This window comes from Balaenoptera ricei, chromosome 7 (genome assembly GCF_028023285.1).
Source record: "Balaenoptera ricei isolate mBalRic1 chromosome 7, mBalRic1.hap2, whole genome shotgun sequence".
Lineage (NCBI taxonomy): Eukaryota > Metazoa > Chordata > Mammalia > Artiodactyla > Balaenopteridae > Balaenoptera > Balaenoptera ricei.
The window spans coordinates 82915888-82940909 of record NC_082645.1 but is presented as its reverse complement, the minus strand read 5'-3'; the positions used below and the strand labels follow the sequence as shown (position 1 = coordinate 82940909).

Sequence of the window (25022 nt, the reverse complement as noted above, 5' to 3'; positions counted from 1 at the left end):
TCAGTAGTTGCAGCACGCAGGCCCTAGAGCGCAGGCTTCAGTAGTTGTGGCACATGGGCTTAGTTGCTCTGCGGCATGTGGGATCTTCCTGGATCAGGGATTGAACCCATGTCCCCTACATTGGTAGGTGGATTCTTAAACACTGCACCACCAGGGAAGTCCCCAGCTGTGTTGTTTTTATATTAGATATTGAGTGGTGGGCTCATCAACCTCTGAGAGTCTTATATTTGATATTCTAATTTTATAATTGCTCACTTGATTTAGGTCCTAATACTATTATCAGCAGCTACCATTACTTGAGCATCAATTAAGCCAGGTATTATGCCAGCTGTTTACATACTTTAAATCTGGATTACTTAATCTGAAGTCAGAAGATAAAGCTGAATTTATTGCTTACTATAGTAAGGGAGAGCGCTACATTGGTCAGGCGTAATCTCCTGGAACAAAGTTGAATAAACTTCTTCGTAAATGTCCAAGGAAGCTGCAAATACAACCTCTGAGACATCTGATATACGAATAGAGATATGGTCTTATAAAAGGTGTGCTAGTAATTACCCAGCATAGAAGGGTATATGTTTACTAGACAGTGGGAGAGTTTTTACCACTTTTCAGGTGATCGTATTATTTCCAGGGATTATCTACTAGATGTTACACTAGGACATTTCACTGAAATAAAGTATCATATCACTTAGTTGCCAAATCATCCAGTACCTCATTAAATGATTTTTGATAAAATTTACTTAGAACAATAGCCAAGTATCATGCAACAGCATCTCCTATCATACAACACATTAATATAAATTTATTGGGTCGAAAATGGGGAAAGGGACAAAAAAGATGGGGTGGTTCCATATTGATATCAAAGAGTTCATAAAAGGATAAACTCAGGTCCAAAATCTCTAGTCCACAGCAAAGACTTCATGTCCTGATGACGGTGGAAACAGCCCAGCCCTAGTTGCTGGGCTCAGGGAATCAGGGTGATGTAGCTGTTCTAAGTGAAGAAGCTCCTCTGTCAAGGACACCACTTTCTCTTTAGTTCAGAATGACACTTCTTGGGCACAAGTCTAAGATTCTGTTTATTCTCCCATCGATGTAGAGCAGACTGATTGGATATGCCGTTGTGCCTTTTATCTTGGTCCTGTGGAAAGGAAACACACCCCAAACTGTTAGAAACTAACTGCAGAGCTGAGGACCTATTTTGTCTTTATGGATGTCATTTTTTTCAAGATAGGTGGTTCTAAACTAGACAGCTTGGGAGAGGTAGAACTTTTAAGAAAGAAATTCGGTTCATTGGTTTTCCAAACAGTAGTTTAAAGAAATCTACAGAGTAGTGGAGAGTAGCTGGATGAAGAGAGAACTTGTGTAATTAGAAATCTGAGAAGGAACAAATCCAGAATTGCTTAAGACATCCAAATATTCTACCTCTTCCCGCCACCTGTCTTCCCTCTGCAACCGGTTTTTGGTCAGCTCAAGTTGTAGGCCATCGAGTCTGCACTTAAACCAGCGCTGAGCTTCTTCCAGGTTAGCTGATACCTGCACATACAAATGTTCTCATTAAAATTTACAACAAAGGAACACTTAATCTTTTTGTGTATTAGTTCAAGAGACTCTTTCTTTTTACACTGTATAATTTAAAAGCTTTATTTCCCCCCACAATTAGCAAATGGGCTTCATATTAGTTAAACTGGAAGTTTTCTTCCTATAGTTGCCAGTTCAAGAGACTTTACCTAGATATTAAAAGACTCAAATTCTAACTGCATGGTCTTTGCAACCTGTTTGCATAATACACATCCTCCTATAGAAGAGAGAAAAATTTCTGAACATGGAGTTAAAGAATGAATGCAAACCTGCTGATTTTCATGCATTTGTGAATATTTCCTGGATGTGAACTGAGGTGAGGGCTCAGGAGAAAGTTAAGAGTGAAAGTACAAGATGGCATTGAAAATTCATGTGGTAGTTCAAACCACACTTTGAGTTCTGTTCTCTAAGACTAAACACTTCTCCAAAGTCCCTGAACTGTAAAGCCTAGATTTTCCTGCTGTGCTTTGTAATAGAATGAATTAGTAAAAACACTGGACCAGCTTAGTGTAAATGGTATCCTTTTTATTTCCTTTATCAAAATATTTTATACTTTAGCTCCTAAGCACAAACTTCCAAATGATCTGTTAGACTTGAAAACAGTCCCTCTAATAGTCTGCCTTTGAAGATGATCTAGAATCAGTATTCATTTACTTGACAAATATTTATTGAGTGCCTATATGTGCCTGGCACTTTTCTACGTATTGGGGATATTTTGATATTTTGAAGGTAGAGCCAGCAGGTTTTTATTATATATAAAGGTTGCTTCAAAATAGCTGTAGAACATATCCTCTAGAATAAAAAGTAAAATGACTGGTTTTCCCCCTTTGATTATTTATGTTTCTTGGACAGCATTTTTATGTTTTGACTCTGAGGTCTCAGAGACTAGTCTATTTCTCTCTTGCTTGGGAGAAGGCAAGTTCGATGAGAGCAGGGGCTTCGTCTGGCTTATTCACCCTGTATCTCCATCACCTAGCACAGCACCAGCCATATAATAGGTCCTTTATAAATTTGTGCTACTATGTACTTGTCCCATATTAACCAGGTCACAGTGTGGGTACAAAATAGTGAGATAAGAAACTAGAGCTCTGCTTGTCATTTAACTTTTAGAAAGCTACAAAGCTAAAGTATTTTCCAGGTCTGTTTGTGCATCCTGACGACAGACACACTCCCATCCACCCCCAAACCAAACCCCACTTTTCTCTTTATCAGAAGTGGAGGGAAAGATGCTTGAAATGACATTCATTGTACGTCATGTCTCCTCTTGAGAATGCAGCCAACATTTATTGAAACTTACTCCAAGCAATCTATCAGAGTAACAGTGGTAGGTAATAACTTCCTGACTATTATGGAACTGGTAACTGATGAGTTACAGAAAGTAAATGTAACTTCCATAAGGGCCCAGTAAGTGTCATTGTTGGCAAACTCACAAGAGAGGAGTCCATATTCCTTTTATTTATTTAATTAATTAATTATTTTTAACATCTTTATTGGAGTATAATTGCTTTACAATGGTGTGTTAGGTTCTGCTTTATAACAAAGTGAATCCATTATACATATACATATGTCCCCATATCTCTTCCCTCTTGCGTCTCCCTACCTCCCACCCTCCTTATCCCACCCCTCTAGGTGGTCACAAAGCACTGAGCTGATCTCCCTGTGCTACGCAGCTGCTTCCCACTAGCTATCTATTTTACGTTTGGTAGTGTATATATGTCCATGACACTCTCTCACTTTGTCCCAGCTTACTGTTCCCCCTCCCTGTATCCTCAAGTCCATTCTATAGTAGGTCTGTGTCTTTATTCCCGTCTTGCCCCTAGGTTCTTCATGACCTATTTTTTTTTTTTTTTTAGATTCCATATATATGTGTTAGCATACGTTATTTGTTTTTCTCTTTCTGACTTACTTCACTCTGTATGACAGACTCTAGGTCCATCCACCTCACTACAAATAACTCAATTTCGTTTCTTTTTATGGCTGAATAATATTCCATTGTATATATGTGCCACATCTTCTTTATCCATTCATCTGTTGACGGACACTTAGGTTGCTTCCATGTCCTGGTTATTGTAAATAGAGCTGCAATGAACATTGTGGTACATGACTCTTTTTGAATTATGGTTTTCTCAGGGTATATGCCCAGTAGTGGGATTGCTGGGTTGTACGGTAGTTCTATTTATAGTTTTTTAAGGAACCTCCATACTGTTCTCTATAGTGGCTGTATTAATTTACATTCCCACCAACAGTGCAAGAGGGTTCCCTTTTCTCCACACCCTCTCCAGCATTTATTGTTTGTAGATTTTTTAATGATGGCCATTCTGACTGGTGTGAGGTGATACCTCATTGTAGTTTTGATTTGCATTTCTCTAATGATTAGTGACGTTGAGCATCTTTTCATGTGTTTGTCGGCCATCTGTATCTTCTTTGGAGAAATGTCTCTTTAGGTCTTCTGCCCATTTTTGGATTGGGTTTTCTGTGTTTTTGATATTGAGCTGCATGAGCCACTTGTAAATTTTGGAGATTAATCCCTTGTCAGTTGCTTCATTTGCAAATATTTTCTCCCATTCTGAGGGTTGTCTTTTCATCTTGTTTATGGTTTCCTTTGTTGTGCAAAAGCTTTTAAGTTTCGTTAGGTCCCATTTGTTTATTTTTGTTTTTATTTCCATTTCTCTAGGAGGTGGGTCAAAAAGGATCTTGCTGTGATTTATGTCATAGAGTGTTCTGCTTATGTTTTCCTCTAAGAGTTTGATAGTGTCTGGCCTTACATTTAGGTCTTTAATCCATTTTGAGTTTATTTTTGTGTATGGTGTTAGGTAGTGTTCTAATTTCAATTTTTTTTACATGTAGCTCTCCAGTTTTGCCAGCACCACTTATTGAAGAGGCTGTCTTTTATCCATTGTATATTCATTCTTGCCTCCTTTATCAAAAATAAGGTGACCATATGTCCGTGGGTTTATCTCTGGGCTTTCTATCCTGTTCCATTGATCTATATTTCTGTTTTTGTGCCAGTACCATACTGTCTTGATAACTGTAGCTTTGTAGTATAGTCTGAAGTCTGGGAGCTTGATTCCTCCAGCTCCGTCTTTCTTTCTCAAGATTGCTTTGGCTATTCGGGGTCTTCTGTGTTTCCATACAAATTGTGAAATTTGTAGGTTGCTTTGGGTAGTATAGTCATATTCACAAATGTTGATTCTTCCAATCCAAGAACATGGTATACCTCTCCATCTGTTTGTATCATCTTTAACTTCTTTCATCAGTGTCTTATAGTTTTCTGCATACAGGTCTTTTGTCTCCTTAGGTAGGTTTATTCCTAGGTATTTTATTCTTTTTGTTGCAATGGTAAATGGGAGTGTTTCCTGAATTTCTCTTTCAGATTTTTCATCATTAGAGTATAGGAATGCAAGAGATTTATGTGCATTAATTTTGTATCCTGCTACTCTACCAAATTCATTGATTAGCTCTAGTAGTTTTCTGGTAGCATCTTTAGGATTCTCTATGTATAGTATCATGTCATCTGCAAACAGTGACAGTTTTACTTCTTCTTTTTCGATTTGCATTCCTTTTATTTCTTTTTCTTCTCTGATTGCTGTGGCTAAAACTTCCAAAACTATGCTGAATAATAGTGGTAAGAGTGGGCAACCTTGTCTTGTTCCTGATCTTAGTGGAAATGGTTTCAGTTTTTCACCATTGAGGACAATGTTGGTAGTGGGTTTGTCATATATGGCCTTTATTATGTTGAGTAAGTTCCCTCTATGCCTACTTTCTGGAGGGTTTTTATCATAAATGGGTGTTGAATTTTGTCAAAAGCTTTTTCTGCATCTACTGAGATTATCATATGGTTCTTATCCTTCAATTTGTTAATGTGGTGTATCACATTGATTGATTTGGGTATACTGAAGAATCCTTGCATTCCTGGGACAAACCCTACTTGATCATGGCCTATGATACTTTTAATGTGCTGTTGGATTCTGTTTGCTAGTATTTTGTTGAGGATTTTTGCGTCTATGTTCATCAGAGATATTGGCCTGTAGTTTTTTTTGTGACATCCTTGCCTGGTTTTGGTATCAGGGTGATGGTGGCCTCGTAGAATGAGTTTGGGAGTGTTGCTCGCTCCGCTGTATTTTGGGAATGTTGCTCGCTCCGCTGTATTCTGAAAGAGTTTGAGAAGGATGGGTGTTGGCTCTTCTCTAAATGTTTGATAGATTTCGCCTGTGAGGCCATCTGGTCCTGGGTTTTTGTTTGTTGGAAGATTTGAAAGCACAGTTTCAATTTCACTGCTTGTGATTGGTCTGTTTATATTTTCTTTTTCTTCCTGGTTCAGTCTCAAAAGGTTGTGCTTTTCTAAGAATTTGTCCATTTCTTCCAGGTTGTCCATTTTATTGGCATTTAGCTGCTTGTAGTAATCTCTCATGATCCTTTGTATTTCTGCAGTGTCAGTTGTTACTCCTCCTTTTCCATTTCTAACTCTGTTGATTTGAGTCTTCTCCCTTTTTTTCTTGATGAGTCTGGCTAATGTTTTATCAATTTTGTTTATCTTCTCAAAGAACCAGCTTTTAGTTTTATTGATCTTTGCTATTGTTTCCTTCATTTCTTTTTCATTTATTTCTGATCTTTATGATTTCTTTCCTTCTGCTAACTTTGGGGTTATTTTGTTCTTCCTTCTCTAATTGTTTTAGGTGTAAGGTTAAGTTGTTTATTTGAGATGTTTCTTATTTCTTGAGGTAGGATTGTATTGCTATAAACTCCCTCTTAGAACTGCTTTTGCTGCATCCCATAGGTTTTGGGTCATCATGTTTTCATTGTCATTTGTTTCTAGGTATTTTTTGATTTCCTCTTTGATTTCTTCAGTGATCTCTTGGTTATTTAGCTGTGTATTGTTTAGCCTCCATGTATTTGTATTTCTTACAGATTTTTTCCTGTAATTGATATCTAGTCTCATAGCATTGTGGTCAGAAATGATACTTGATACGATTTCAATTTTCTTAAATTTACTGAGGCTTGATTTGTGACCCAAGATATGATCTATTCTGAGTGTTCCATGAGCACTTGAGAAGAAAGTGTATTCTGTTGTTTTTGGATGGAATGTCCTATAAATATCAATTAAGTCCATCTTGTTTAATGTATCATTTGAAGCTTGTGTTTCCTTATTTCTTTCTAGTTTGGATGATCTGTCCATTGGTGAAAGTGGGGTGTTAAAGTCCCCTACTATGATTGTGTTACTGTCAATTTCCCCTTTTATGGCTGTTAGCCTTTGCCTTATGTATTGAGGTGCTCCAATGTTGGGTGCATAAATATTTACAATTGTTATACCTTCCTCTTGGATCGATCCCTTGATCATTATATAGTGTCCTTCTTTGTCTCTTGTAATAGTCTTTGTTTTAAAGTCTATTTTGTCTGATATGAGTATTGCTTCTCCAGCTTTCTTTTGATTTCCATTTGCATGGAATATCTTTTTCCATCCCCTCAATTTCAGTCTGTATGTGTCCCTAGGTCTGAAGTGGGTCTCTTGTAGACAGCATATATATGGGTCTTGTTTTTGTATCCATTCAGCCAGCCTGTGTCTTTTGGTGGGAGCATTTAATCCATTTACATTCAAGGTAATTATAGATATGTATGTTCCTATTCCCATTTTCTTAAATGTTTTGGGTTTGTTATTGTAGGTGTTTTCCTTCTCTTGTGTTTCTTGCCTAGAGAAGTTCCTTTAGCATTTGTTGTAAAGCTGGTTTGGTGGTGCTGAATTCTCTTAGCTTTTGCTTATCTGTAAAGGTTTTAATTTCTCCATCGAATCTGAATGAGATCCTTACTGGGTAGGGTAATCTTGGTTGTAGGTTTTTCCCTTTCACCACTTTAATTATGTTCTGCCACTCCCTTCTGGCTTGCAGAGTTTCTGCTGAAAAATCAGCTCTTAACCTTATGCGGATTCCCTTCTATGTTATTTGTTGCTTTTCCTTTGCTGCTTTTAATAATTTTTCCTTGTATTTAATTTTTGATAGTTTGATTAATGTATCTTGGCGTGTTTCTCTTTGGGTTTATCCTGTGTGGTACTCTCTGTGCTTCCTGGACTTGATTATTTCATTTCCCATGTTAGGGAAGTTTTCGACTATAATCTCTTCAAATATTTTGAGTCCCTTTCTTTTTCTCTTCTTCTTCTGGGACCCCTATATTTCGAATGTTGGTGTGTTTAACGTTGTCCCAGAGGTCTCTGAGACTGCCGTCAATTCTTTTCATTCATTTTTCTTTATTCTGCTCCCTGGCAGTTATTTCCACCATCTTATCTTCCAGCTCACTTATCCATTCTTTTGTCTCAGTTATTCCGCTACTCATTCTTTCTAGAGTATTTTTAATTTCAGTAATTGTTTGTTTGTTTGCTCTTTAATTCTTCTAGATCCTTGTTAAATGTTTCTTGTATTTTCTCCATTCTGTTTCCGAGATTTTGGATCATCTTTACTATCATTACTCTGAATTCTTTTTCAGGTAGCTTGCCTATTTCATCTTCACTTATTTGGTCTTGTAGGTTTTTCCTTGCTCCTTCATCTGTAACATATTTTTTTGTTGTTGTTGTTTCATTTTTTTTTTGATGGGTGGTGCTGTATTCCTGTCTTACTGGTTGTTTGGCCTGAGACATCCAGAACTGGAGTTTGCAGGCAGTTGGATAGAGCCAGGTCTTGGTGCTGAGATGAGGACCTCCAGGATGCCTCACTCCCATTAATATTCCCTGGGGTCTGAGGTTCTCTGTTAGTCCAGCGGACTTGGAGCTCCCACCACAGGAGCTCGGGCCTGACCTCTGGCCTGGGAACCAAGATCTCGCAAGCAAGCTTTGTGGCATGGTAAAAAAAAAAAAAAAAAAGGAGCAGAGCAGCACAATATCAAAGAATAAAAAACAAAATAAAATTATTAGAAAGATAAAAAATATATTAGGAAATATAAAACTATAATTGAAACAACTGCAACAAGGTAAAATAAAACCACAACAGACAAAAGAAAAAAAAAAGGGGGGGGGTACAAACCAAAAGGAGAGAACAATAACAAAGTATAAAGAATAAAAAAAAATTAGAAAAATAAAAGATTAGGAAATATTGAAATATAAGAGAATCAACAACAGTGAGTCAACAAGGTAAAACAGAACCCCAATCTAAGAGGAAAAAAGAAAAAAGAAAAAGCCTTGGCTATGGGGGGGGTGGGGTTTAGGCAGGGGTGGAACTTAGGCAGGGGCAGGGTTTAAGGTGGGGCAGGACCTAGGCTCAGGACCCCCCATAGCAGGAAAAGGCCCTGGGGGTGGGGCCTAGGTGGGGTGATGTTCAAGTGTGGGGCAGGGCCTCTGCTTAGGACCTGGGTGGAAGGAAAGGAGGCCCTCCGGAGTGTGGAGTTCTGGAGTTTGGAGGTAAGGCCCTGGGTGAGGGGTGTGTGGGTGGGGTTTAGGCCTGGTGCCTTGGAGGGGGTCTCTGAGTGTAGAGGTGGGGCCCTGGATGGGGGTGTAGGGGCAGGGCTTGGGCTCTGCACCGTAGGAGGGAGGCTCCAAGGATTAGGCCCAGGAGCCCAACAGGGAAAGTGCTGGCCCTGTTTCCTTCCATTCCTCTGTGCCCTCCCCCCACTGTCTCCTCCAGGGTCTTCCCCGTTGCCGCTGGACCCCTAACCATGGGTGGGTCCCGCTGGGTGTAGGAACTCCTCCCCTCCCCCAGCCGCCCCTCAGGGATGCCGGTCCCACAGGTCCGGCCTTTACCTTTGTTCCCCCTTCCCTCCCTCCCACTCCCTCAGGACCCGCGCAGCTGGAGGGGGCCTTGGTGGGCAGAGGATCAGGCCCGGGATCTCAGCAGGCTCCCAGGGGCCCAAGTGGGCAGGGGAAACCTGGCCATGCTCCCTTTTGATCCTCTGCCCTCCCAGTGGTCTCCAAATTTCCCCCTTCGGGCATGGGATCCCTTCCTTTCCCCCAGCTGCCCCTCGGGTGCCAGTCCCATCCCACCTCTGCTTCTCCTCCCCCTTCACTCCCCCCAATGCCCCATGTCCTACCTGGTCGCTGGGGGTTCCTCCCATCCCCTTAGGTGTCCATGGTCCCCCACCAGTGCCTGGTAGGTGCCCTAGTAGTGAGGAGACGCGAATTCCGCGTCCTCCTAGTACACCATCTTCACTCTGCCCCCCCATATTCCTTTTAATATACCATTCTGACAGTCATATTATCATGTAATTTAATGGCTACAAAAGGGATAAACTGGCAGCAATGTCACTGTGATACCTTTAGCTTAAGAATCTCTTTTTTGAATTTTATTTATTTATTATACAGCAGGTTCTTATTGGTTATCTATTTTATACATATTAGTGTATATATGTCAATCCCAATTCCAGGGATTTCTGGAATTTCAGGGACTTGGACTACCAAGTTAATATTCGTCAATATCAATCACTACTTTAGCGGAGGAGAGAAGATGGCGGAAGAGTAAGACGCGGAGATCACCTTCCTTCCCACAGATACAGTAGAAATACATCTACACATGGAACTGCTCCTACAGAACACCCACTGAACTCTGGCAGAAAACGTCCGACCTCCCAAAAGGCAAGAAACTCCCCCCGTACTTGGGTAGGGCAAAAGAAAAAAGAAATAACAGAGACAAAAGAATAGGGACGGCACCTGCACCAGTGGGAGGGAGCTGTGAAGGAGGAAAGATTTCCACGCACTAGGAAGCCCCTTCGCGGGCAGAGACTGTGGGTGGCAGAGGGGGGAAGCTTCGGAGCCATGGAGGAGAGCGCAGCCACAGGGGTGTGGAGGGCAAAGCGGAGAGGTTCCCGCACGGAGGAGCGGTGCCGACCAGCATTCACCAGCCCGAGAGGCTTGTCTGCTCCCCCGCCGGGGCGGGCGGGGCTGGGAGCTGAGGCTCAGCTTCGGTCGGATCGAAGGGAGAGGACTGGGGTTGGCGGCGTGAACACAGCCTGAAGGGGTTAGCACACCACAGCTAGCCGGGAGGGAGTCTGGGAGAAAGTCTGCAGCTGCCGAAGAGGCAAGAGACTTTTTCTTCCCTCTTTGTTTCCTGGTGCGCGAGGAGAGGGGATTCAGAGCGCCGCCTAAACGAACTTCAGAGACGGGCGTGAGCCGCAGCTATCAGCGCGGACCCCACAGCAACAGGGGCGCAGAGGGAAAAATGGAGAGATTACCGCACAGAGGCTCGGCGCCGAGCAGCACTCACCAGCCCGAGAGGCTTGTCTGCTCACCCGCCGGGGCGGGCGGGGCTGGGAGCTGAGGCTCGGCTTTGGTCGGATCGCAGGGAGAGGACTGGGGCTGGCGGCGTGAACACAGCCTGAAGGGGTTAGCGCACCACAGCTGGCTGGGAGGGAGACCGGGAAAAGGTCTGCAGCTGCCGAAGAGGCAAGAGACTTTTTCTTGCCTCTTTGTTTCGCGGCGCGCAAGGAGAGGGGATTCAGAGTGCCGCCTAAGCAAACTCCAGAGAAGGGTGCGAGCCGCGGCGATCAGTGCGGACCCCAGAGACGGGCGTGAGACACTGGGGCTGCTGCTGCCGCCTCCAAAAAGCCTGTGTGTGAGCACAGGTCACTCTCCACACCGCCCCTCCCGGGAGCCCGTGCAGCCTGCCACTGCCAGGGTCCCATGATCCGGGGACAACTTCCCCGGGAGAACGCACTGCGCGCCTCAGGCTGGTGCAACGTCACGCCGGCCTCTGACGCCGCAGGCTCGCCCCGCCTCCTCTGTACCCCTCCCTCCCCGCGGCCTGGGTGAGCCAGAGCCCCCGAAGCAGCTGCTCCTTTAACCCCGTCCTGTCTGGGTGGGGAATAGATGCCCTCAGGTGACCTACACGCAGAGGCGGGTCCAAATCCAAAGCTGAACACTGGGAGCTGTGTGAACAAAGAAGAGAAGGGGAAATCTCTCCCAGCAGCCTCAGAAGCAGCGGATTAAAACTCCACAAACAACTTGATGTGCCTGCATCTGTTGAATACCTGAATAGACAACGAATCATCCCAAATTCAGGAGGTGGACTTTGGGAGCGGGATATATTAATTTTTCCCCTTTTCCTTTTTTTTGTGAGTGTATATGTATATGCTTCTGGGTGAGATTTTGCCTGTATAGCTTTGCTTTACAATAGCTTTATTTTACTTCACTATATTATAGCCTCTTTCTTTCTATTTTTTCTCCCTTTTACTCTGAGCCGTGTGGACGAAAGGCTCTTGGTGCTCCAGCCAGGCATCAGGGCCGTGCCTCTGAGGTGGGAGAGCCAACTTCAGGACACTGGCCCACAAGAGACCTCCCAGCTCCACGTAATACCAAACGGCAAAAATCTCTCAGAGATCTCCATCTCAACATCAAGACCCAGCTTCACTCAACGACCAGCAAGCTACAGTGCTGGACACCCTATGCCAAACAACTAGCAAGACAGGAACACAGCCCCATCCATTAGCAGAGAGGCTGCCTAAAATCATAATAAGGCCACAGACACCCCAAAATACACCACCAGACGTGGACGTGCCCACCAGAAAGACAAGATCCAGCCTCATCCACCAGAGCTCAGAGCTCAGGCACTAGTTCCCTCCACCAGGAAGCCTACACAATCCACTGAACCAACCTTAGCCACTGGGGACAGATACCAAAAACAACAGGAACTACAAACCTGCAGCCTGTGAAAAGGAGACCCCAAACACAGTAAGATAAGCAAAATGAGATGACAGAAAAACACACAGCAGATGAAGGAGCAGGGTCAAAACACACCAGACTTAACAAATGAAGAGGAAATAGGTAGTCTACCTGAAAAAGAATTCAGAATAATGATACTAAGGATGATCCAAAATCTTGGAAATAGAATAGACAAAATGCAAGAAACATTTAACAAGGACATAGAAGAACTAAAGAGGAACCAAGCAATGATGAAAAACACAATAAATGAAATTAAAAATACTCTAGATGGGATCAATAGCAGAATAACTGAGGCAGAAGAAAGGATAAGTGACCTGGAAGATAAAATGGTGGAAATAACTACTACAGAGCCGGATAAAGAAAAAAGAATGAAAAGAACTGAGGACAGTCTCAGAGACCTCTGGGACAACATTAAACGCACCAACATTCGAATTATAGGGGTCCCAGAAGAAGAAGAGAAAAAGAAAGGGACTGAGAAAATATCTGAAGAGATTATAGTTGAAAACTTCCCTAATATGGGAAAGGAAATAGTTAATCAAGTCCTGGAAGCACAGAGAGTCCCATACAGGATAAACCCAAGGAGAAACACTCCAAGACACATATTAATCAAACTGTCAAAAATTAAATATAAGGAAAACATATTAAAGGCAGCAAGGGAAAAACAACAAATAACACACAAGGGAATCCCCATCAGGTTAACATCTGATCTTTCAGCAGAAACTCTGCAAGCCAGAAGGGAGTGGCAGGATATACTTAAAGTGATGAAGGAGAAAAACCTACAACCAAGATTACTCTACCCAGCAAGGATCTCATTCAGATTCGATGGAGAAATTAAAACCTTTACAGACAAGCAAAAGCTGAGAGAGTTCAGCACCACCAAAGCAGCTTTACAACAAATGCTAAAGGAACTTCTCTAGGCAAGAAACACAAGAGAAGGAAAACACCTACAATAACAAACCCAAAACATTTAAGAAAATGGGAATAGGAACATACATATCTATAATTACCTTGAATGTAAATGGATTAAATGCTCCCACCAAAAGACACAGGCTGGCTGAATGGATACAAAAACAAGACCCATATATATGCTGTCTACAAGAGACCCACTTCAGACCTAGAGACACATACAGACTGAAAGTGAGGGGATGGAAAAAGATATTCCATGCAAATGGAAATCAAAAGAAAGCTGGAGTAGCAATTCTCATATCAGACAAAATAGACTTTAAAATAAAGACTATTACAAGAGACAAAGAAGGACACTATATAATGATCAAGGGATCGATCCAAGAGGAAGGTATAACAATTGTAAATATTTATGCACCCAACATAGGAGCACCTCAATACATAAGGCAAATATACTAACAGCCATAAAAGGGGAAATTGACAGCAACACAATCATAGTAGGGGACTTTAACACCCCACTTTCACCAATGGACAGATCATCCAAAATGAAAATAAATAAGGAAACACAAGCTTTAAATGATACATTAAACAATATGGACTTAATTGATATTTATAGGACATTCCACCCAAAAACAACAGAATACACATTTTTCTCAAGTGCTCATGGAACATTCTCCAGGATAGATCATATCTTGGGTCACAAATCAAGCCCTGGTAAATTTAAGAAAATTGAAATCGTATCAAGTATCTTTTCCGACCACAACGCTATGAGACTAGATATCAATTACAGGAAAAGATCTGTAAAAAATACAAACACATGGAGGCTACACAATACATTACTTAATAACGAAGTGATTACTGATCAAAGGGGAAATCAAAAAATACCTAGAAACAAATGACAATGGAGATACGACGACCCAAAACCTATGGGACGCAGCAAAAGCAGTGCTAAGAGGGAAGTTTATAGCAATACAAGCCTACCTCAAGAAACAGGAAACATCTCGAATAAACAACCTAACCTTGCACCTAAAGCAATTAGAGAAAGAAGAACAAAAAAACCCCAAAGCCAGCAGAAGGAAAGAAATTATAAAGATCAGGTCAGAAATAAATGAAAAAGAAATGAAGGAAACAATAGCAAAAATCAATAAAACTAAAAGCTGGTTCTTTGAGAAGATAAACAAAATTGATAAACCATTAGCCAGACTCATCAAGAGAAAAAGGGAGAAGACTCAGATCAATAGAATTAGAAATGAAAAAGGAGAAGTAACAACTGACACTGCAGAAATACAAACGATCATGAGAGATTACTACAAGCAACTCTATGCCAATAAAATGGACAACCTGGAAGAAATGGACAGATTCTTAGAAATGTACAAACTGCCGAGACTGAACCAGGAAGAAATAGAAAATATGAACAGACCAATCACAAGCACTGAAATTGAAACTGTGATTAAAAACTTTCCAACAAACAAAAGCCCAGGACCAGATGGCTTCACAGGTGAATTCTATGAAACATTTAGAGAAGAGCTAACACCTATCCTTCTCAAACTCTTCCAAAATATTGCAGAGGGAGGAACACTCCCAAACTCATTCTACGAGGCCACCATCACCCTGATACCAAAACCAGACAAAGATGTCACAAAGAAAGAAAACTACAGGCCAATATCACTGATGAACATAGATGCAAAAATCCTCAACAAAATACTAGCAAACAGAATCCAACAGCACATTAAAAGGATCATACACCATGATCAAGTGGGGTTTATCCCAGGAATGCAAGGATTCTTCAATATACGCAAATCAATTAATGTGATACACCATATTAACAAATTGAAGGAGAAAAACCATATGATCATCTCAATAGATGCAGAGAAAGCTTTCGACAAAATTCAACACCCATTTATGATAAAAGCCCTGCAGAAAGTAGGCATAGAGGGAACTTTCCTCAACATAATAAAGGCCATATATGAGAAACCCACAGCCAACATTGTCCTCAATGGTGAAAAACTGAAACCATTTCCACTAAGATCAGGAACAAGACAAGGTTGCCCACTCTCACCACTATTAATCACTACTTTAGCATTCTATGATCTCTCATCAAGACACAGAATCTTAATCTAAAACTATTCTTTATAACAGAGGCCATACTAAGTAAGGTATTGGTTCTTGCCTTTTGCACTCCTGACAACTGTGTTAATGAAGGATTTTACACTGATTTGTGTTTCAGGGTCATCGTGTCTGAGGAAGCTTGTCTAAGTCTTCATGTCTGTGGGTCTGGCTCACCTGTTCTGATTCCACACTAGCTTCTTTCAGTTTATTCTCTGTTGCCTCTTTACATTTCTTCAGGTGTCTAACAGTTTCTTCCAATTCCTGAAAACGTGATACAAAGATGTTTTACAAACTCCCAATGTACTATATATGGAAGAAAAAGCTTCAATATTGTAATAAATGAGCAACCAAATTATGAAAGTATGATGGGGTACTTTCTAACTCCAGGCGCTACCAGAGTATAAGATAAAAACTATTATTTTCAGTTTAACCTACAGTATACATTTGTGTATATGATTACAGATTTTGATTTTCAGATTCTCCTGAGAAAAGGTAATTAACATCTCTTTCCAGAACTGGGGAATACTTTTCACAGCAGACAATCTCTGTTGGAAGGCAAGAGCTTGATGGTCTCTTGAAGTCCCTTTTCTGTAATAAAATGTGCTTTTCATTAGGTTGGGAGTAGATTAAAGTCCTGTAACAGCAACAGATGTATCTGAGCTACAGGGAAGAACCAAGGGGTGTAAAGTTCCTGAAAGACTATGAAGTTCAGAAGTCTTACTTAGTAACTAGTACTTTGCATATGTGAGCTTTAGCCGTTCTTTAAAAATGAGTATCATTTTTATTAAGTTGAACATGAAGACGAGGTGCCATAGTCAAAGCTCCAGGCTTCATTCCTAGATATGATTCTAAGGACTTAGCTAAGATGAACGACTTGTAAATTTGTCTTCTTCTATAGAGCCTAGAAAAGCTAGGTGCCCTCAAGCTGGGTTTTGCACATGGCCTTTGCTGGTAATCTTTGAGATCAATCTTGGGAACCCTTTTACCTGGCACCGATGCTCCAGCTCCTGCCTCCTTTTCCACTCTGCCTCAAGTTGCAGCTCTTGCTGTTTATTCCGTGCTGACATATCATATTGGCTCTTGGCCAACAGCTTCATCTCCTTCTGTAGGTTAGTCATTTCAGATACAAATTTCTGGATACTCAGTGACTGGCAGGGCACAAAGAGGGAGACAGTTGGTGAACCTGTCCAAGTTTGGGATTTCACGTGAATGGTAAACAGAGTGTGTGGAAATCATCTACCTGTTCATAGCTTTTTTTCTGATATTGATCCTTAATTAGCTCCATTTGCCTCAATTCTGTTTCTATTTGCTGAAAGTAAATGTGGAAATAACATAGAAAGATGATCAGTGGAAAAACTGGCTTGCTCTTTTTGCCTATAGGCTGACAGAAGGAATCCCACATGAGATCCACAGTTACCAGTTCCTGCTGCGCTCTCCTTCCCATCCAGCCCCCTGACCCCAAAAGAGCAAAGTCTTGTACAATCACTGTGGAAGAGACAGCTGGGGAGCCAGAATGTGACACTGGCAGCTAATGAGAAACCAAACACTGATGCAGCAGTATCTCTGCGGGGGAAAAAAGTCTCCCCCCACCTCCCCCCAGGCAATCTGCCCACTTCCCAGGTGTGGCTGTAATTCCTAGAGAACACATGGTGGTGGTAGTGCTCTGAAACCATCTTCCCCAGACACCACTCCCTGCCTGGATCCTCATCAGATACTAAGGAGGTGAGGGGAGATTTAGGGTTTCTCATACAACCTTCATCCTCTCTATATTCTGAGCATTATTCGCCTTAGCTGACAAGTGGAGCTTAATTTGAGCCTTTTGATTCTTTATTTTCTCCTTGCTGCTGTTCAGTATCTTTTCCAACTCTGTAAGTTTCTGCCGCAGCTCTCGGTTGCTCCGGGATACTTCCACTGATCTGAAGTTGGCTTCATCAAGGGCTTTCTTCAGCTGTGGGATACAAAAGGAAAATTAGAACATTTTAACCTTCCATTCAGTAAGAGAAGCTTATGTTTAGCTGTGTACCTATATTTTGTTCTCTTTGGACCTTTCTTTTAAAAAGGAGGTTAAGTGATGGGACTTCCCTGGTGGTCCAGTGGCTAAGACTCTGCGCTCCCAATGCAGGGGGCCCGGGTTTGATCCCCGGTCAGGGAACTAGATCCCGTGTGCCACAACTAAAGATCCTGTGTGCCGCAACTAAGACCTGGCACAGCCAAATAAATAGATATTTAAAAAAGGAGGGTAAGTGAGGCAATAATAACAAGTAGATTTGTGGAGAAACACTCTCAGTGATTTTCATACTTTTTAACACTAAAGAACACAATTTAAAAAAAAAAAAAAAAACACAATTTTTCTTAGAACAGATAATGTAAATGTATGTTCATCATTTGCTTTCTAAGAGCATGGCTTTGGAATCAGACAGAAGTTAAAATCTCAGCTTCACCACGCACTAGTCAAATAATTTCAGATAATTAACTTCCCTAAGCCTCAGGTTCATCATTGGAAAAGTATGTGAATAGCCTACCTTCATAGGATTCATGTAACAGTTAAACAAGATGAGGCAGAGAAGGAATATAGAGCCTGGCACACACTAATTGCTCAGTGATCATTACTATGCTTTAAAGCTTTTTTTTTTTTTTTAAAAAAAGCTTAAGCTCGTCTCTTTCTGTCACTTGCGACCTCATGTACAGAGAAGTGAAAATAAATTATATGGCAGTTTATGTAAATACACCTATCAGTTATTGACTATCCTTGCATGTATTTTTACAATATTGCTATTTTTCTATTGAGGTATAGTTGATTTACGATATTATATTAGTTTTAGGTGTATGACATAGTGATTAAAAATTTTTATAGATTATACTTCAGTTATTATAAAATACTGGCTATATTCCTTGTGCTGTACAATATATCCTTGTAGCTTGTTTACATAGTAGTTTATACTTATTAATATTGCTTTTTGTTTAGAAATTTTAATAAACTTGTCTAGTGGAAAAATGACATAGTGATTACTATTAAAAACAAGACAACAGGCCCACAATGAAGTCACTTATGCTAAGCTTTATGTCACCAAACTGAGACTTAATTAGTTTTGGCTATCCCAGAAAAGGACTCTTACACCAGTCAATCAGGAATCGCCTGATCAGCATTAGTTGGGTAATCTGCCTGATAGACCCCTGCCATCCCTTAAAGGAAGTAACTCTGCTACTAGTAACTAATCTACTTTTTTGCCTAGTATAACTTCCTTGTTCCTGCTCCCCTCTGCCTATAAAAGTCTTTCATTTTATACAACTCCTCAGAGCACCTTTCTATTGCAATCGATTGTATACTGCCTGATTCAAATTGATTTTTGTCCAAATAAACTCTTAATTTTATTATTCCTCAATTTATCTTTTAACATTACTTAAATCATTTTACAGAGTTCCCCCTCCTCCTCATATGCCCTTAAATGAGTACCACTTGATTTTTAGGAAGAAGAGATGGCAGCTGAGAAGGGAGAAGATAGGAGGGTGGTATTCTCTGTGGCTGGTAAGTATTTAACATGTCAAAGAAAAAAGTCAAAATTATTTGTTACCTTTTCTCTTTATACTAGCTCATTCCCTCAGATCCTAACCTCACACTACAGTGTTAGTCTTTTATTATCACCCAACTAAATTTCTGTTAGATATTCCACCATTACCTCAATCACAGCTTTGTCAAAACTGGGTAAGCCCTAAAAACTAACCCCCAAAACCACCCTGGAAAGCAGTTGTGATGATCTCCATTTTGATTGAGGAAACTGAGACTCAGAAGTGAAGTCATCTGCACAGATAGTAAATTTACACGTTGCTAATAAGAGGCAGAGCTGGGAGTCTTCAACAGTGCACCCTGAGCCCACCCCTGCCACTAACTGCTCAAGACATCACACTCGTACTGTTCCTTGGTCTCTCCTGCACAAGTTCACCATCTTTACTGATCCCTGTTAAAAGGATTTAAACTTTTAAGTATTCTGAACAACTCTCTCTGAATAAAGGTACTTTTAATTTCAGTGCCCATTTTTGTTTCCCACAGAAATTATTTTTATAATATTTTTAATATTTATACAGTGCTTTTTCAATTTACAAAGCATCATATAAATAGTTGAATCTGATTTTGTGACTGTGCACTGTAAAGTGCAATTGCTAAATGCGCTAAATTTGGCAAAATACAGACCAGCCACCCCAACCAAGTCTTGGAATTATTTTTAATTACTCCCTCCCCTTTGCTTATGATACACTTAGTGTCTGTCTGATTTTTCTATTAATTAAAATGGATTTTTGATTGTTCTCTGTTTTCAACAGAAACACTTTGCTTGGCTCTAATCATCTGAAGCCCAAAGTAACTGCTCTAGTTCCCTTGAGCCTCCATGTTTCCAGTTTCTCTTCATTCTTACCTACTCTCCACTGCTAATCGACTAACCTACCTAAAATTGTGCTCATAGCCTTCTCAGAAACCTACAGTGCTCTACTTTTACCTAATACTTTCCATCCAACATTCTGGTAGTCAAGGCTGTCTACCAGCTGGTCTCATCTAAGCTAACCCCTTTTTCTCAGAAATTTCCTAAAGTCTCTGCTCTGATCAAGAGAGGCAAATCCTTTTTCTTTGCTCACATGTCCTATTTATTCTTGTAACTAAGCTTTATTCATCCTCTTACATAGAGTGTCGCAGCGCTGTCAGCTCTGCCAGTCTCAACCCTGTATAATTTCATCAAGGTTCCCTTCTTCTTCGATCACCCAACCAGCCTAAAACAAACTTTGCCTAACTTTTGAATTCCTTTAAAATTGTACACAGCTTCTAGCTATCCAAGAAACATCTTCTGATGTCTTCCTAGTTGTCTCATGTAAAGAGTGGAGATGACAATTAAATAAGGGGTCATTTAGCACAGACCACATCTTCTGCTGTTTTTACTTGTGCCTCTCAGGAGGAGGTAGGTGCATTATGGATGCTAGTTAAGTGAACTGAGGAGACAGGTGATTTGCTATCTGTCTAGCAGATGGCAGTCTCCTCCTTCCTCTTTCCCACTCAGTTATTATTCTCCAGTGGGAAGGCTGTCATCAAGGCATTCCTTCATTGGGCAGATAACTGTATATCAGAAACTTTGTGTGTGTTAATTTACAAACAAACAGCATAGAGATGTATCTGGCTTGCTGGTGAAAGGGGGATTAGAAGAGCCAAAGAACAACTGTAGCCATTCTTGGAAATCCTGTAGCTGGTTCTCCTCTTCAAAGGCATTCACCTAGAGAGAGACTTTTGTCACTTGCCTCCATACCTCAGTCACTTCCCGTTGTGCTGCTTTCTTTGCAGTTTCTCTCTCAATTTGAAACTGCTTTCTTAGAGCATCTATGCGTTCAGCATGCAATTCTGCTTCTATTTTGGATTCTTCACTCATCCGTTCTCTGTTTTGAAAAAGAGAGATGATAAATCACCTTTAGAAAACATCTTAGGAGGTGTCATTTACAAATGAGAAGCAGATCAGTCACCGGGTAAAAATCACTCATCTGGAACTCATTAACGGAAGAAGAAATAAGCATTTACCTACAGCATTAAAAAACAAAAAGTCATTCAATATAAAGAGATCCACCCAAAAGAGTGAAACACATACTCTTGTTTTAACCAATACTGAGTAGTCTTGAGCCAGCAACATTTTACCAGAATATAAAATTTGTACAGATTACAAATATGAAAAATACCTTCTTTGCTTTAGCTTATACTTGTCTGCTATATCAGTATGTTCACTACGTGAAAGGAATAAAGATCCATATGCACAATGCATTTCCCTTGGGTATAAATTTTCATGGGATGTTATTAATATCTAAATCCTATTTGCCTAGATACAGTTTAACAAAAAACTTTAGTGGCTTGACCTGAACTTGATCGACCTAACTAATCTCAGGACAAAATTGAAAACAATGAATGGTTTAGCAGCTGCTTAAATGGAATCATCCCACTCCTGGAGGGGTTATTCCCATCCATGCTTCTGTTTCTCCTTTTCCAAATCATGCTTTTAAAGGACACATAAGCTTCTGATAGAAAAGGTTTGGCAGAAACATGTAAGTGTCCCTTCCAACTTGGTTTAAACCTTCATGTACAGAAGAAGACCGACACTAAATGAGGGAAGAGCTGAAAAGGAGCGTACCCCAGCCAGCTAATATCTGCTCTGCTCAACTATGCCTGCTTCCTTCACATGGCTCTGCTGGGAGAACTAGCTCAAAGTAGGGAAAAAGGGTTTAACTGGTTTATGTGAATTAGCCAAACTTACTCTCCCAGAGGCTCTTCCCTAATTTCACTGCAACTATACTGCCCTTACCTGCAGGTTTCCAAATTCTTTCGCTCAAGTTCTTTGTTTTCCAATTTCTCTTGAACATGGTCAAGCTTTGTTTGCAGCTGATTATTTGTCTGGAGAGCTTGCTCCAGGCTCATAGCCAGTTTCCTGTTGTCTTCTCTAGCTACATCTAGAGCTTTTTGTAGAGGCTCCATCTGAAAGAGAGAAGAAAGAAGATTATTTTTAATTCCACTGTAACAGATACAAGAAGTCTATAACACTGTATATTCACTCTTTAAACTTTGAAACAATAATTATTTGGAACCAGAACCAAAGACTCCAGATGCCTGGAATATACATGTGAGAATTTATTACAGACCGTCCTTAGGAGACTCTTAGAAGGTGATGGGAAGTGTATGCTCCACTGGTCACTAGAGAGTTTTGGAAAATAGAGCCAACTTATTTATCCTAATTTCTAAAGTTTTAAACCAGTTAAACTCCCCTTCCTGATCCTATGACCCTCTGGTTTCACTGCCTAGAGAGATAAGAACCGGCAACTGTTCCTTGTATATCCTTCTAGAAAAAGCTTTTTATAGGAAATATCTCTATTTTATATATGTGCATACGTGTAGATACATATTCATGTGTGTGTACACCTATAAACACATGTGAGTATGCCTCCTTGTTTAATGGGATCACTCTAGCTACTTCTGACTAAAGTTATGTTGTTTTCTAAGCCCTTTAACTTCACTTATGCATTAATACATGAAAAGAATGCAGACCATGTAAGACAGAGAGAGTTAGGCATAATTATGGTCCTGGTTTGCCGATAAATGGTTCACTGTAAGATCGCAGACCCATTTCCCATTTGGAAATATGTCGCTGTTCAAAACTCAGACTTGAATGGAAAGGAAATTTACCCGATTGTTTTACTCCGTTTTTCCAAAATAGCAACATCCCAACAAACTAGAAAATGTCAACATCATCATCTACAAGAACCTGGCTTCTACCTCACTGCTGTGCTGGGCGTCCACGACAAGGATTCTCGCCTGCCACTGGTCCACTTCTGCTTCCAGCTTCTGTACCCGCTGTTGATTTAGAGCCCTAGAAGTGAAGGGCACAGGGAGAGTGACCATAGAGAAGTACCACCTAGGAATGATACCACTGGGAGTTACAGGGCACCGTCCAAGAAGCCCAAATGGCATATGTAGTGGGCTACAGATAATCAGAATATCTGAGAGTTGGCAGGTGACAATTAGTAGCCTCAGCTTCAGGTTAAGAAACTAATTTTCCTATGGATTAAAAACTTGCCCCATTTATGATTCAATTTGGCTTTATATATTAAAACTATCAGTACATGTTAATGACTAACTTATGGGCCGGTAACTTTATACTATATATGTTACTAGTACAAAAATATATCACCTCTATATGGACTGGCTTGCTGCTGAGATTTCTGTTTTTTACCTAGAATTTTATTGTGAATAGTAAACTATTTTTAATACCATCCCCTTGACTTTTTTTAAGTTCAGAGGTAATACAGATTCATAATATGTAAAAAAACAAGCACAATGAAGAATATAAAACTCACTCATTCTCCCATAACATAGAGGCAATATGCACCACTAATATTTTACAATATGTCTTAGAGGTCTGATTAAACTCAAACCATTTGTTCATTAACCTAAAAGGGAAACTATTATGTAATTTTTGAAACATTCAAAGGAGTTCACTTATAAAACATGGCTAAAAGTAGTTCTCAGAATGATTCATCTAAAATAAATAGGATACTAATAAATGGATAATTAATTCAAACAGAAGTAGACACTTGGCTTTAATCTTGACAATTACCGTTCTGTAGACCCAAGGGCAGGTATAAATGGTGTAGAAAACAGCAAGGATAAAACAGCATATATCACATGAATTTCTAGAATACATACTTATTTACATCACTACAAAATATGAGAATTTTTGGATATCATTTTTATTTATAATTCCAGATTTTCCTGAATTTGCTACTTCTTTAAATACCATTTTTACTACTTTATTTTCACAAGGGACTCAATATAAAGTGACTGTTTCTTGACTGCACACTGTTCTTTACTACAAGGCAGCAGAAAAATACAAGTACAAAGACAGAAAAATAATCTCTGGTACCTTTCTTTCTTGAGGCCTGCAATCTCTGAATCCCTCCGCCCAAGCTCTATTTGCACTTTTTCCAGAGCGCCTTGCATCTTACTGTGAGAAGCCAACACATTCTCCAACATGATTGTAACTTTGCAGTTGTCTTCTTTAGCTTCTGCCAGTTGTCGCTGGAAGTTTCCCACCTAACAGAAAATGAAATAAGACAAAGATATTTGATCCTTTCTGGTTATTCTTCTGCTGAGTCCCATGACTTCTAGAAGAGTATGGAAACCAGGTCTGGTAGAATGCTAAGAGGAATAATTAAAGTATATTTTATATTTATTTTGTTTCTTAAGTTATTCTGACTTTAAGAAAAAGAAAACTAGACCCTAGATCATATGGATCCTATGAAGAACTCTGCAGTGCGTCCTAACTATTGTCGTGTCACAGCACATATATTAACTAGAGATATAAGGACCAACAGCTTCTTGGGTCTAGAGGTGGTCCCAGACTGGCCTGTGCTAGCCCTCCTCAGCTATCTTACCATGGGGTCAGAAGAAGATAACACATCTGAAGCCATCAGAATTATCTGAGGAAAAAGGACCATAAGAGAAAGTGGAAGCTGCTGAAGAATGATGTAACTCACAGCCCTCTTCAGAGGGGCAAACTCTAGCACATGCTGTCAAGAAGTTTGGGATGTTACCTCTCTTCCCACTAAGCACACACACTGTTAAGCAGAAAGCATTTGGTAATTTTATTTAACATAAAATCTTAACAGTGTTATATCACATTAATAAAACATAAGTAGGTGGTTATTATTACCAAGGTCAGATGTGTTTCAACAGAAAAAAATAGGACTTTTGATTATTTTAAGACAGGAAGAAAAAAAAAACCATTGGGAGTTAAATCATGTATTTTTAAGGGAAATATTTTAGAGCTCTTCTAAAGTTACCCTTTCTTTAGGAGAAAAAAAAAAATCCTCCTCTGATCAATCCTCATTCTTTTTTACTAAAGGTAACAAGAAAGGAAAGAATATGGCTCATGAAAGATTTCAGAAGCGCTTCATTTCAGTAACAGACTTCAGAAAGGATTGATGTCTTGCCTTCTTGTTCTCCCTGCCCTCCAAAGCTTCGAGGTCACCTTTCAACTTCTGATTCTCTTTCAGGGCTGCAGCACGACCCTTCACAACTCGTGAGAGCTCCTCTTCATTCTTTTCAAGAATGGATTTCACCTTAGTAAAAAAAAAAGAAATGATAAATGATTCTCCCAAAGCACAATCAGCAATTAGAATAAGACACAGCAATTTAGAAACCAAATTTAAAATGTTTAATTAAATATGCTTATATATTATTGTAAATAAAAACTAGCTTTAGTAGCTGTTTTTCCCCTTAAAACTACAA

At 40.2% G+C, this 25022-nt stretch overlaps 1 protein-coding gene across 2 annotated transcripts in view; it reads right to left on the bottom strand.

Annotated features, from left to right (window-relative positions):
* Positions 1-813: 813 nt before the first annotated feature.
* Positions 814-25022, bottom strand: part of CCDC150 (coiled-coil domain containing 150) — a 117133-nt gene continuing 92924 nt past the window's right edge. Inside the window, exons 16-26 of one of the 2 annotated variants that reach the window (XM_059927316.1) lie at positions 24725-24853; positions 23656-23825; positions 22509-22602; positions 21544-21713; positions 20506-20632; positions 16974-17168; positions 16461-16529; positions 16207-16368; positions 15395-15481; positions 1423-1533; positions 814-1138 (exon numbers count right to left, since the gene is read on the bottom strand). In XM_059927316.1, the coding sequence (XP_059783299.1) occupies positions 1013-1138; positions 1423-1533; positions 15395-15481; positions 16207-16368; positions 16461-16529; positions 16974-17168; positions 20506-20632; positions 21544-21713; positions 22509-22602; positions 23656-23825; positions 24725-24853 (1440 nt within the window). In that variant the 3' untranslated portion in view covers positions 814-1012. The remainder of the gene's footprint in view (positions 1139-1422; positions 1534-15394; positions 15482-16206; positions 16369-16460; positions 16530-16973; positions 17169-20505; positions 20633-21543; positions 21714-22508; positions 22603-23655; positions 23826-24724; positions 24854-25022) is intronic. The other variant, XM_059927315.1, reaches the window with a different exon arrangement.